The sequence below is a fragment of the Antechinus flavipes genome, chromosome 2 (genome assembly GCF_016432865.1).
Source record: "Antechinus flavipes isolate AdamAnt ecotype Samford, QLD, Australia chromosome 2, AdamAnt_v2, whole genome shotgun sequence".
NCBI lineage: Eukaryota > Metazoa > Chordata > Mammalia > Dasyuromorphia > Dasyuridae > Antechinus > Antechinus flavipes.
The window spans coordinates 635,036,377-635,050,176 of record NC_067399.1 but is presented as its reverse complement, the minus strand read 5'-3'; the positions used below and the strand labels follow the sequence as shown (position 1 = coordinate 635,050,176).

At 34.2% G+C, this 13,800-nt stretch overlaps 1 protein-coding gene across 2 annotated transcripts in view; it reads left to right on the top strand.

Annotated features, from left to right (window-relative positions):
* Nucleotides 1–13,800, top strand: part of SAMD8 (sterile alpha motif domain containing 8) — a 46,771-nt gene that overhangs the window by 26,509 nt on the left and 6,462 nt on the right. The window contains exons 2-4 of one of the 2 annotated variants that reach the window (XM_051982046.1): nucleotides 2,799–3,391; nucleotides 9,205–9,300; nucleotides 11,105–11,222. In XM_051982046.1, the coding sequence (XP_051838006.1) occupies nucleotides 2,799–3,391; nucleotides 9,205–9,300; nucleotides 11,105–11,222 (807 nt within the window). Of the gene's footprint in view, nucleotides 1–2,795; nucleotides 3,392–9,204; nucleotides 9,301–11,104; nucleotides 11,223–13,800 lie in introns of both variants that reach the window. The other variant, XM_051982045.1, reaches the window with a different exon arrangement.

Below are 13,800 nucleotides of genomic sequence, written 5' to 3'. Positions count from 1 at the left end.
AAATGAGACTTATGTTTGAATGACATAAGCATTATGTGACCATGGGCAAATGATTTTATTTCTGAATCTCTTTGCTCTTCTGTAAATAATAAAGATTTTTCTTTTCTTACATGGTTGTTTTAAGTATCAAATAAGATATTATATCTTGTTGAAAGTAGTTTAAAAACTTAAAGCATTATTAATGTCAACCATTATTTCTATTTTAAAACATGGTATAACTTTAACATATTTAACATGTATTGGTCAATCTGCCAACTGGGGGAGAGGGTGGGGGGAAGGAGGGAAAAATTGGAACAAAAGGTTTTGCAATTGTCAATGCTGAAAAATTACCCATGCATATATCTTGTAAATAAAAAGCTATAAAAAGTTGAAAACAAACAAACAAAAATCATGGTATAAGTCCTAGTAAGACTGGGTTTCCCTGTTTCACCAGGCTAGAAGTGTAGGTGCTATTTGGATTGCCTGTGCCTGCTCTGCATAGAACCTTTTGTCTGCTCTTGTTTATGATCTGTGCAGATTTGTCCTTTCCTTTAGGCAGCTTGGTTCTGGGACCACACTATATATATCAATTCCCAGATCAGATAGAAATTTGTATTAATCCATAGCAGATGGGATCAGAACTCCAGAGCTCTAGACTTTCCAATCAGCTTCCCTGGCAGCAGGCGTATTGGCTTTCTGAAGGAATATTCAGAGTGTAAAAGTTACTCAACTTTTTCTCCAGTTAGTTATTCTCCCAATTTCTCCACTTCTTTCGAAACTTTGGCATCTGCATATTATGATTGTTAAGTACATTGAAGATAAAAACTCCAAAGAGCTTCCAGAATTAAGAGAACTATCTAAAGACATTTCTTTTCAGATTATTCCTGAAAAATTTAATGTTCTTTAAATCTGAGTCCCCTATATGTCTCTTATTTTTGCTAATAGCCTAAGTGAGAGTTTTCTAAAAGCAATTGCAATCAGAGAATCTCTAGATTAATTCTGGCACATTGAGTTTAGCCCCTGTGGCTGTTGTTTGTCCTTTGTTCTTGGAAAAGACCATGATGTCAGAACATTGATGCTACAACAGGCCAGTGAATTGGATTGAATTGAGCGAGGGCTGGGCAAGGTCACCTGCCTAACTTTCTCCTTCAGAGCCTTCTGGGCTCAATGACAAGATATAGATCAGACCCACTAGAAATCGTTCCACATGCAGTGGGAGACCTGGACCTTTTAAAGCTAAGGTCTTTAACAGGGTTCAGTTTGAGGTCATGCCCATTCAGGGATTATGTAGGTAGATTTTGAGGCAAAGAATGCTTCATTACCTAGTCAGAAAAGGAAAGGAAGGAAGAGAGAAACAAAGAGGAGGAGAAGAAAAGAAAAACAAAAACCTATTCTCCTGGGAAACACCCTCAGGATTTTACTATGGACATTCACTTGAGTTACTCAGGGCCCTAGCTATGACCAGGGGCTTGGCCTGGGATCTATTGTTGGCCAGTGTGTGGGAGTCAGAGGGATTTAAGGCATGCTTTGGAGGACCTCAAGACCTTCTTCAGTCCTGATCTCTGTCTGGGGGCTGGATCCACATTAACTCTGAAGGAGAAAGTGAGGCTGATGACCTTGCACAGGCCACTCTCACTTAAATCCAATTCACTTACATGTCTTGCCTTCAACCCCTCTGAAGTCATGTTTTCTTCATATGAAGAACTAACAACAACCTTTGTGAGTAGAGTTGCCCCAATGGGGACCCAAGGGAACTGGTCAGTTGGGCAACACAACTGTTTCTTTTTTCATAAGGTATTGCACTCTTACCTGAAGGTGCTCTGCCCAAATGAATGTAAATTTTTTTTGATTGCTGAAATCTCCCAAGATATTTTAGAGTTTACCAACTAGGTTTCTTTTTTTAAGGACTATGCTTTAAATCTAACTCACTCTGGCTCTCATTAATTGGCCAACAATAAATCCTTGGCCAAGCCCTACTTGATCTTTGAGCCCTGATTATTAGTCACTTATTTCTGTTTTAGATAGAAACTCTGGATTTTGTTTTTGTTTTTGTTTTTTTGACTAGGTAAAAAAGGCCATCCATTGTCTCAGTCAAACAGACCTGTTAAAGGCCATACGCTTAAAGATGCCAAGGTCTCCTATAGGCCCTGTGGCAAACTTATAAGAAAACATGGATTGCCATCTGTACCTTTGAAGGAAATACTCACTTTGATGTTATTGAAGATTATGGGACTACAGAAGCACTGAACCCTCCAAATATATTGGGGTTTCAGGACACTGCAGCCCACCAAATGTAAGATCTCCAAATGAAGAGGCAAAGATTTTTTTTATTATTTTTATTATTACTCCATAGTATTTTTACTTTTTGTTGTTGTTTGTTTCCTTGTTTGTTTTTCTTTCTTGTTTTTTGCTTTTGATCTGATTTTTCTTGCACAGCATAATGAATATGAAAATATATTCAGAAGAATTACATGTTTAACCTACATAGGATTGCTTGCTGTCTTGGAGGGAAGAGGGACAAAAGTTTGGAACATAAGGTTTGCAAAGATGAATGTTGAAAACTATCTTTGCATGTATTTGGAAAAATAAGATACTAAATAATAATAATAATAATAATAATAATGAATCATTGAGAAACATTTTCTAAATGTCCAAGTACTCTCTAAATTTTATTTTTATTTTTAACCCTTCTAGAAAGTATAGCTGTGTGGGTGAATTGCTTTTTCGAGAATACATACATTCATACATAGCTATATAGTTCTTGATGTAGAACCTTTTAGGTTCATGCTTAATTTGCCTTTTTTTTTTTTCCCCAGCAGACAACAGAGGAGACAATGGCAGGGCATAACCAGCTCTGCATTCGCCGTTGGACAACTAAGCATGTTGCTATATGGCTGAAAGATGAAGGGTTTTTTGAATACGTGGACATCTTATGCAATAAACACAGACTGGATGGACTCACACTGCTAACATTAACTGAATATGATCTACGGTCACCTCCTCTGGAAATTAAAGTCTTGGGAGACATAAAAAGGCTGATGTTATCAATACGAAAATTGCAAAAAGTACACATTGACGTTTTAGAAGAGATGGGTTATAACAGTGACAGTCTCCTTGGCCCCATGTCACCTTACATCAGTGTTCTGCAAGGCTCAGAATGGCTATGTAATGGGGAACTGCCGCATGATTGTGATGGACTTATCACTGACTTGAATTCAGATCAGTACCAATACATGAATGGGAAGAACAAACACATGGTTCGAAGATTAGACCCAGAATACTGGAAGACCATATTGAGTTGTGTGTATGTGTTCATAGTATTTGGGTTTACATCCTTCATCATGGTTATAGTCCATGAACGAGTGCCTGACATGCAGACTTATCCACCACTCCCAGATATATTCCTAGATAGGTAAGTATTTGTTCATTGTTAATATATTAATAAAAATCAATTTTTATGTGGTTTTAAAAACTAAATAAACAGTCCAGAACAAAATATTTGTGGTAATTAGTATTACATCTTATCTGGTGGTATATGCCATTTGTTTTACTTAATAGTGTATTAACAATACTTTTAAAAACCCAAGTTACTACTTACCCAATGACTTAGATCTTATCCCAGATAATCAGAAAAAATAATAACAAAAGTATATATCCTTACCAATGGACTTTGTTGTTTAAGGAGCAGCCAGCCCAGTCTTTATAAATTCTGGGAGTCTTGTCATTATCCACAAAGTGAGAAATATTCTGGACACAGCCAGTCTCAATGAGAATATCTGTTAAGTAATGGAAGGCTTGTAATCTGCATCTCAGTGTGGAAGTGTGTCCTGAAAGTGTGATAGTGTCCTGGTAATAAAAAATGAGGGAGTTAGATTAGATCTTTGAGGGTCCCTCCCAAATCTAAATTGTGATTCCAAGTTTTGATGGCTAGCAGTTCTGCATTTAATGGGAGCCCATAGGTTAACCCAAATCTACTAGAATCATGATCAAGAGAAATATTTGTTCAGTGATAATTAAGTTTTAAGAACAGAAATTCCCAACCATTTTGAAGTTATAGCAACATCTTGTTAGCTTTGGTTAAAAAAAAATATTTCCCATTGTACAAGAACTATATGCTGTGTCTATTTTTAAAATTCATTGAATTTGGAGTTGAAAGATACCTTAATCATCTATTTTAGCCCCTTCATTTTGAGAAACTAAGATTTAGAGAAATTAGGTTACTACACCAACCAACTATGACCTCCTATAATTCTAACTCAAATTTTTATTTTTATTATTTATTTATTTATTTGTTATTATTATATTGTTTGTTTTACCTTTTCAAAAGAAAACTTTCTTTTTTTTCTTTTCTTTTTTTCATAATGATAACTTTTTATCGACAGAACCCATGCCTGGGTAATTTTTTACAACATTATCCCTTGTACTCACTTCTGTTCCGATTTTTTCCCTCCCTCCCTTCACTCCTCCCCCAGATGGCAAGCAGTCATATACATGTTAAATATGTCACAGTATATCCTAGGTACAATATATGTGTGCAGAACAAAACAGTTTTCTTGTTGCATGGGAAGAATTGGATTCAGAAGGTAAAAATAATCCAGGAGGAAAAACCAAAATGCAAACAGTTTACATTCATTTCCCAGTGTTCTTTCTTAGGGTGTAGCTGCTTCTGTCCATCGTTGATCAATTGAAACTGAGTTAGATCTTCTCTTTGTCAAAGAAATCCCCTTCTATCAGAATACATCTTCACACAGTATCGTTGTTGAAGTATATAATGATCTCCTGGTTCTGCTCATTTCACTTAGCATCAGTTCATGTAGGTCTCTCCAAGCCTCTCTGTATTCATCCTGTTGGTCATTTCTTATAGAACAATAATATTCCATAACATTCATATACCACAACCATTCTCCAATTGATGGGCGTCCATTCATTTTCCAATTTCTAGCCACTGCAAACAGGGCTGCCACAAACATTTTGCACATACAGGTCCCTTTCCCTTCTTTAGTATCTCTTTGGGGTATAAGCCCAGTAGTAGCACTGCTGGATCAAAGGGTATGCACAGTTTGATAACTTTTTGAGCATAGTTCTAAATTGCTCTCCAGAATGACTGGATGTATTCACAATTTCACCAACAATGTATTAGTGTCCCTCTCAAATTTTTAAAACAACTTAGTTTAGGGAATGAAAAACAAAACAAAACAAAACATTTTCTATGCCTGAGAAGTGATTTGGTCTGTATTTGCTTCAAAGAATTTGTAATCTTAACAGAGAAGAGTTATAAGTTAATTATTCAAACATTTATAAAAAACCTGCTATTCATAAATATTATCCCAGATAGCTTACATTCTCAGAAAAAGACAAAACATACAATGTTGTAGGTGTATAAGCATATAGAAAACATACAAATACAAGTTAATTGGAAGAAGAGAGGAGGGAAAGAGAGAGAGAAGAGGGGGGAGAAAGATAGAGGAGAGAAGAGAGAGAGAGAGAGAATGCTAGCAGCAGAAGATGTCAGGAAAAGCCTTTACGGTGATACTTGAGCCAAGTTTTGAGAAAAGCTAGGAATTCTAGAGACGAGAGAGGAAGGGACAGAATTCCTTTGAAAAGGCATGGAGAGTGTAAAGTGGGAGATACTGTGTATAAAGGGGAGTAATGTATAGCAGTCCTGAAATCTAGAAGAGCAAAGTTAGTTGTACAGTGCTTTAAATTCTAGAGGCAGTAAGAAGCCTCTGAGGCCTTTTGAGAATTATAAGAATGTATTTTCTTGATTTCATAATTTTTTTGAAATTTGTTAAATATCACTGGAAGTTTTTAAAAATGGAATAATGCAACATACGAATTAGTTATCTCGATAGCTGAATGCTGCTTGGAATGTTTTCATATTAGAAGTTAATGTCCCTTTAGGAAGTTTTAAGTTCAACTACCTTCTTTGGTTCATTGGCTGTATATTTGCTGTCAAGTTTAATTTGTTCTGCACAGATCCTTCAGAAAGAGAGTTTCAAATAAATACTTTTTCATGGCCCACAGTCACTGAAGAGCATTAAAGCAAAAGAATAGATGCAGGAGGGATCTAGATATTGGAAAAGAGAAAACAGGCAAAGCCATGGAACAGCATTTTTGCTATGAAAATTAAGATACAGCAGTTAATTCCATTGTTGCCTTCATGGCTTCTCATCACATACTTAATATCAGCAAAGTACTACCAAAAACTTCATTTTTAAAATAAATTTTTCTTGTTAGTTATCTTGTAGACTATATGGGAATTTTGCTCCTTAAAACAGAGAAAGGTATCAAAACTTGAGCCACAAGCAGCCAGTGAACTCCCCAGTCCAGCTGAAATGTTTAACCGAGTAAATATAAATACAGTACAACATAGGTAGTGTCAATTTGAGGTTTTCTAAGTCAGTATGTTGCTGGTAGGAATTCATTTCTATCTGCGTTTGACACCACTGGCTTTAACTACTCTAGATTCAATTTTAGGTCTACTTTGAGTTCATTTATTTTGGCTTGGGGCTACAATTGGGGTTCAGATTTATCTGAATTTGTTTTTTAGATTCCGGGCTTCAAATGTGTCTTGTTTTTATACAAATCTTCTATTTCCATGGCTACTGATTGTTTTTAAATCCCAGATTAGTAGAGGGTAATAGTCACAATAGTAAATGAAATAGTTTTTGAAATTTGGGAACTTCTGAAATTGTCAGTTAGTGATTCAGAAGACTTTTTCCAGCTATAATTTGTGATAAAACAAAACAAAACAAAACAATTTGCTTAGTTAAGCTATTTTCTACCTATGGTATACTAAATGCCTACCGTTTACATACCTGAACATAAATCTATAAACTTCTTAGCTGTCCATCACCATGTTGAGACTTAAAATAGGTTTATTTCTCATGTTCTCATGAAATTTAATGGTGTGTTCTGTATTTTCAAATCTGTATTCTAATTGGAAAGTCATTGTTTATGCCAATTAAGACTTGAGATGGATATATCATCGACTGTTTTGGACTCAGAACTAGCTAATGTCAACCTCAACTTCAATATTTAAGGTATTGATAGTCTACATATCTTGTCCAATGTGATATTATACATTGTTATAATTGTAAAATGTTTCTCTTAACATTTGCACTTTTTTTTTTTAATAGGGCTTCTTAAGATATCTCTATCTTGGTTAAAGCTTCCTTAAAATGGAGGATTCTTGTTCCTTCATTTTGCATATTCAGTTAACTTATTTTAATCATTTTTCTCTGGTTTCATCAAACTATATAGGAGACAGTTTTTGCTAGTGAAATTCAAGAAATTGATTTATAAACTAGATAATACTATTTACTAGTTTTTATATATGTGAAATATATCTGTCTGCCTGACCATAACATTCATGCTAACTCAGCATATTCTCTTCTTATTAGAAAAGTCTAATTATAATAGGTAATGATACTGGAATGTGTGTCTATTCTTGGGGTAGAGATGTGTTTGTCAAATAACTTTATGTTCGTTATCAGGGCACATTTTCCCTTAGGAAATAGAAAAACTAGAGAGATATACTAGAATTACCAGGAAAAACTAGGTATACACTAACACATTTTTACTCTTCAAATTCATCTTTTCCTAAATTCTATGCAAACCAACAAAAACTTTTATCATTGAGATATTGATGTATTACCCTTAATAAAATTGCAGATAATTTTAGATTGGCTACATTTTAGGTTACTATTGCCTTGTTTATGAGACAACGTATTCTCTAGTAGCACAATTAGAAATCATTTTTAGTATGATATTCTTGAATAATAAAGAAACATGATTATGTTCTATATTCTCTATGTACACAGGGCCCTTTATTCTTAAGATCAAAGAAATTTCCAGATCAAAAATGTAAAGTTAAGTAGAGCTATCAAAGCTTGACATTTTCACTAATTATCACCAATAGAAATATAGAAAAAGGAAAGTAACAAATGGTACTGTAGTCTTCCCTTATAAGATAGTGTCTAGAGTATTGGTTGACAAAATAGAGAATATCCAGAAGAGAGTAATTCAGATGGCTAGAGAGAATTTCAAAGCCATGAATACAAGGATCAGTGGAAGAAACTAAAGAATATTTAGTCTGAGGTCAAGAAGATTTAGGAGGACACAATAATCTTCAGATATTTATAGAATTGCCATATAAAATTAGTTTTGTTTTTTAATGATGTGTGGATGAGAAAAATAAAGCTAGCATTGGGAAAGTAGAAGTTCCTTAAAGGCAGACCACAATTCAACATAAAAAGAAATAATTTAATCATTGGAATGGTCGAAAAATACCTTGAAAAACGTAATGACATGATTGAAGCTTTTAAGTGGAAGCTGAATGACTACTTACCCAAGAGATTGTGAATGATTTTCATGATTTAGGTGGAGATTAAACTAGATGGCTTTTTGAAATCTTTTTAGAGCTAACATTCTGGGGTTCACTATCAACAAGCATTCTAGTAAGTAGAACATTTTGGAGTGGGGGGAAGCAATTTGAGAAGAATTATATTGTTTATAGCAATTGAATCACCATTCAAAATGGTTTGTATGTACCAGAGTTTGGAGGCAGAAGAATTGGAGTCTGTAGACAGCTTTTAAGATCTGATGATTCTCAAAATGTATTGAAAATATTTGTTGTTTGTGCTTTATCAATTGAAAATTTGAATTAAAAGTAGAAATAAATAATATATAGAATAGTTTTTCAGTTTTCTCTTTCAAGTTTGACCCACTTAGGAAATAACTGATTTCCAACTCTTTTGAAGTCATGAAATCCCTAGAGTGCTCTAAGGCATAGTTGCATACATACTTAACTGGCAGCCACAACTCTTGGTGGCAGTTGTGGCAGTGGTTGCTAATATATCAGAGTGGTATTCCTTTTTATAATAGGAAAATTTACATTTAAAAAGTTCAACCATTATGCAAAAAAAATTTTTTTAAATTTTATTGAAAGTCCTTTTGGTTTTCAAATTTTTCAAGAATTGTAAATGTTCCATAAGATAATTTGCAAAACTTACTATTTTGAGAAGATTGTCTTATGAAATATTTCCTATATATGAGACACTTCTAATTCACTGGCTTTTCTCCTTTGAGTACTAACACTGAGCCTTCTTCCCTACAGTAAAGCGATAATGTATATATTGGCACACTTTTAAAGAACTCTTTAAAATTCAACCTGCTCTTAATCAAATGCATTGTCATAGTCTTCCCCCACCTCTCTCATTTCAGTGTTCCTAGGATTCCATGGGCCTTTGCCATGACAGAAGTGTGTGGTGTCATTCTCTGCTATATCTGGCTGCTGGTGCTTCTCCTTCACAAGCACAGGTACTTCTTTAAACTCTAGTTTAATGTTTGAACTTTTTAGAAACTGTCTCAAAACCTTATTCTAGCCTAATTGTTAATAAGTCTGTTTTATTTCCTTGAAGTTTATTTCCTCCTGTTTTACCTAAGGGGAAAAAAAAGATGGTCCCAATTTAATAGCTGTTGAGAAAAAGATAATTTCAGTGGAAGCTATTATAAGTATTAGATTAAATTGAAATATTGATGTCTTCGTATTTGAAAGTTTACACCCTTAAGATTCTGGATCACATTTAAATAGCGAGTTGGAGAAGTGAAGGTGGGAAAAGATTAGACAGCTGTAGAATAACTGATTAAATCATCACCTGACCAGTTTCTTGCTCATCTTTGACAGCAAATTGTTTTTTCTTAGAGATCCCTTTCATTCAAAGGTATTAATTTAATTTTATAAAGAGCATACTGTTCTTTACTATATTATGACATATTGAAGTGCATATTGTTCTTGGTTATTGAATTTTGAAGTCATGTTCATTAAGTTTAATATAAGTAAACACAGCATCACGATGTGGTTGTGTGCTTTTATAGCAAAATGAAAAGCCAGGAAATACTATAGGTCCATTTCTTTTGAGCTCTTTAAAAATCTCTCACCAGAGAAGAAAATGTTGAGTTTTCTTTTCAGCTTTAGGAAGTTAGGGAGAGAAGATGCATTTTCTTTGGGGTTGAAAGGAGGAAATGATATAGATGTGTTGATATTTTGCTATCTGTATAACTTTGGAACATTTGATGAATGAATTAATAATCTTTGACATTCTCCCTCACTTTAGGTAAATCACATATGTTTCAGTATATGAAGTAGCATACTTTTGGCATGCTTTTGGTACTTTTAAGACTGTCTATAGGTAATAGAGTGGTAAAGGAGTGATAAAGAGTGTCAAGATAGCTTTGTGATTTTGGGCAAATAATTTTATTACCTAGACCATGATTTCTCATCAGTAGAATAACGAGATTGCCTAGAAGATCTCTAAGAACCCTCTCAGATCTAAATGCTCTGATTCTAGGAAAGCAAGCAGCACATAGTAGAAAATCGCAGTTTCATAATACAATTCTCTTTTCTATTCTATGATTATGAAAATGCCTTTTTTTTATATTTGTTAAGTTCAGGATAAAAAAATAATCAATTTATAAATCTTTTGATTCTGTAGTGATCCATTCTGGCCATATCTTCTCTGAATTTAGCTCTGCTTGACATGAGAGACACTGAAATCCTAGCAGTGACCCTTCTCGTCTGGGCTTGTGTGCTCTGAGAAAGGGAGATGATAGTACTGAAGGCTGCTTGTGAGCAAACTGCTTTTATCCATCAGGTTATTATATTAGTTCCTTGAGAAACAAGGCTTATGTATTCCCATTATCTCACATAGAATTTTTAATCTCCAAAGTCTTAGTGAAATATTTTGTTAATTTAAATCAACCGTTTTGCAATGTTATATAAGTCATAGACTGCCTGGTTGCTAGATGCAAAGGTATTTGGCTAATGGGTAAAATTTTTTTTTTCTGTTACAGCATAGCGTAACGGGAAAAGCATAAGTAAAACCTGGGTTGTTCTAGAGTCCTGATCTGTTACTAATATTGTTACTTGTTCAAGTCATTTGGCTTTTCTGGTCATGTTTTCCCTCTTCTGAAACTGAGGAAACTGGACCAGGCTGATCTCTAATGTCTCGACTACTTCTAAGAGTCTTTGGTTTTTCTCTTATCGTTCTGTTTTTTAAAAATAGATATTTAAACTTCCCTTTGTATGATTTTTTCCCCTCCCTTTTGGATATTGTATTTATAGGTCAATACTTCTGCGAAGACTCTGTAGCTTAATGGGCACTGTATTCTTGCTTCGCTGCTTTACCATGTTTGTGACTTCTCTCTCTGTGCCAGGACAACACCTTCAGTGTTCTGGAAAGGTAAGAGGCTGCAACCTCTTTTTCTTTTATTATAGTAGAATGTTGTCATGATTGCCTTGTTTGGAACATTTCAAACGCTTTTTGTTATATATTAAAGTATGCTTTTCAACATTTATAATGTATATAATAAATAAGCAAGTGGGTGAGACCAAGCATGGATCTTTGGATCCATGTAAATTTGAGTATCAAATGATATCAGTATAAGAATTTTAAAACTATTGCCCCAACAGCAAGATTATACGATGATGGCTCTTTTCAATGAGATCATTCAGGCCAATTCCAATGGTCTTGTGATGAGAAAACTATCTTCACCCAGAGGGAGAACTGTAGGGACTTGAGTGTGGATCACAACATAGCATTTTCACTTTTTGTTGTTGTTTGCTTGCCTTTGTTTTTTTCTCATTTTTTCCCTTTTTGATCTGATTTTTCTTATGCACCATGATATTTATGTAATATGTATAGAAGAATTGCAAATGGTTTAACATATATTGGATTACTTGCTGTCTAGGGAAAGGGGAGGAGGGAAAAATTTTGGAACACAAGATTTTGCAAAAATGAATATTGAAATTATCCAACATTCAAAACATTCAAACATTATTTGAAAATAAAAAGATCTAATTAAAAAAAAGAAGAAAACTATTGCCCCATTTATTATGGCCTTGAAAAAATAGTTCATAATCAATACTAAAGATTTGCTTATTCTTCTAGCAGATGAAATACTATGAAATACTTTTTATATAAAATGAAGACTTATTGCTCCTTTGAATTTCTTTTCAGTAGATAGAAAATAATACAAAAGATAGGTTTTAAATTCAGATTCTCTGACTCCATTATCACATGAGGCCTCTTCAGATTATACAAACTTGATCTTTGATCACACAGGACTTCTCAAGATTTAATAAAATTTTAATCTAAATGAACATTTTTGGTACATAGTTTTATAGATATCAAAAAAGTTATGAGACAAAAGTTTTCTTTTTTAAGATAAAAAATCCTACAACATACCCAATAAACTACTTCCTCTCAAAAAAAAAAGAATTTCTTTTCAGAATTAAGGCTCCAAGATTCAAATCACAATATCATAGAGTATGCTAGAAAAGACAGGATCTTCAGAGATGATATAGAGTCCAACCTCTCTCCCCTCCGCTCCCCCCCCTTTACTATATAGGTGAGGAAAATGGAGCATATGGAAATATAGTGATTTATCCTCAGTTACATAGGTAATAAATGTTTGGTAGCTGTGTCTGTCCACAATATTAACTAGAACTTGCTCTAGTTGAAGCAACATCCCACCAAATGCATAAATCCCCTCTACAATAGTTGATCATTTAGCTTTTGTTTATATACTTATAGTAATGAGAATTTTAGTACTTAACACACCGTTTTTTTAAACAGCTTAGGATTGTTATAATGTTCTTTTTCCAGTGACTCATGGTATGAGTTCTAACTATAAGTATTCAAGGACTGCAAAATTAGGATGGGCTGCTTCAAGAGGTAATAGGTTTCTATAGCTATGTATTAGGTTTAATTACCAAGGCAAAAGGAGGAAAATTTAAGATCTCACTTAGCAGTTAGACTAACTTGGAGAAATTTAAAAGATTATCCAAATGAGATTTGCTTGAGGGGTTGATTCCTATGGGAATGGGGTGGTAGGTAGTACAAAACACTACTGTGTATATTCCAAAGAAAAATTTTATAGGAACTAAATTACCAGAAGAAGTAGGTCTCTTTTTTGTCTAATGCCAGTGATTTGTTACCAGTTTATTATATATGTAAATGTCTATTTTAATCTACCCTTAATATTGTTAATTGCTCTGAGTTTTACTATAGCCTACTTTTTGACCTATATTGTTTGTGGCATCATTTTAAAAATAGATAATTGAGAAGACATCCAGATCTCATTTTATTATAACAAATCCCTAGTGCCATTAAAGTGTATTGTCACATGTTATCCTCATATAGTGAATAAAGGGCAAAAAGAGAAGGGCTAGCTCAGGAAGAGGAAAGCCTGAGTTCAAGTCCTACCTCTGAAACATAGATGGGAAATCATTTCAACTTTCAGTGCCCCTACACAGCTCCTCCACCACTATCAGTTACATACAAGTTGCCAGTCTATGTCATTGGGACAGAGAACTGGATCACCAGAAATCATGTCCCTAGCCAGTAGAGAGTAGGAAGAAAACAGAGTGTTTCTGTGAGAGAAGCTATGTAATGAATGAATCATAGATTGCTCCAAACAGGGGAAGGGATCTCTGAAGCAGATGTTTACACCTGTCTTTGTCAGCACTCCCTATTGTGAATACATAATGACGGTTTTGTCAACTTTTTTGAGCAAGGGTAGTTGAACGTGTTTAAGGTGGAAAAGAGATATGGAGAACTGAAATGAATGATTGAATGAATGATCTTTATTAAAGTACTTTCTAGAGTGCTGGCCCTGGAGTCAGGAGTTCGAATCTGATCTCAGACACTTAACACTGCCTAGCTGTGTGACCCCAATTACCTCCCAAAATAATAATAATAAAGTACTTTCTGCGTGCCTAGCACTGAATCAAAAAAACAAAAGCAAGAGAGTTCCTTC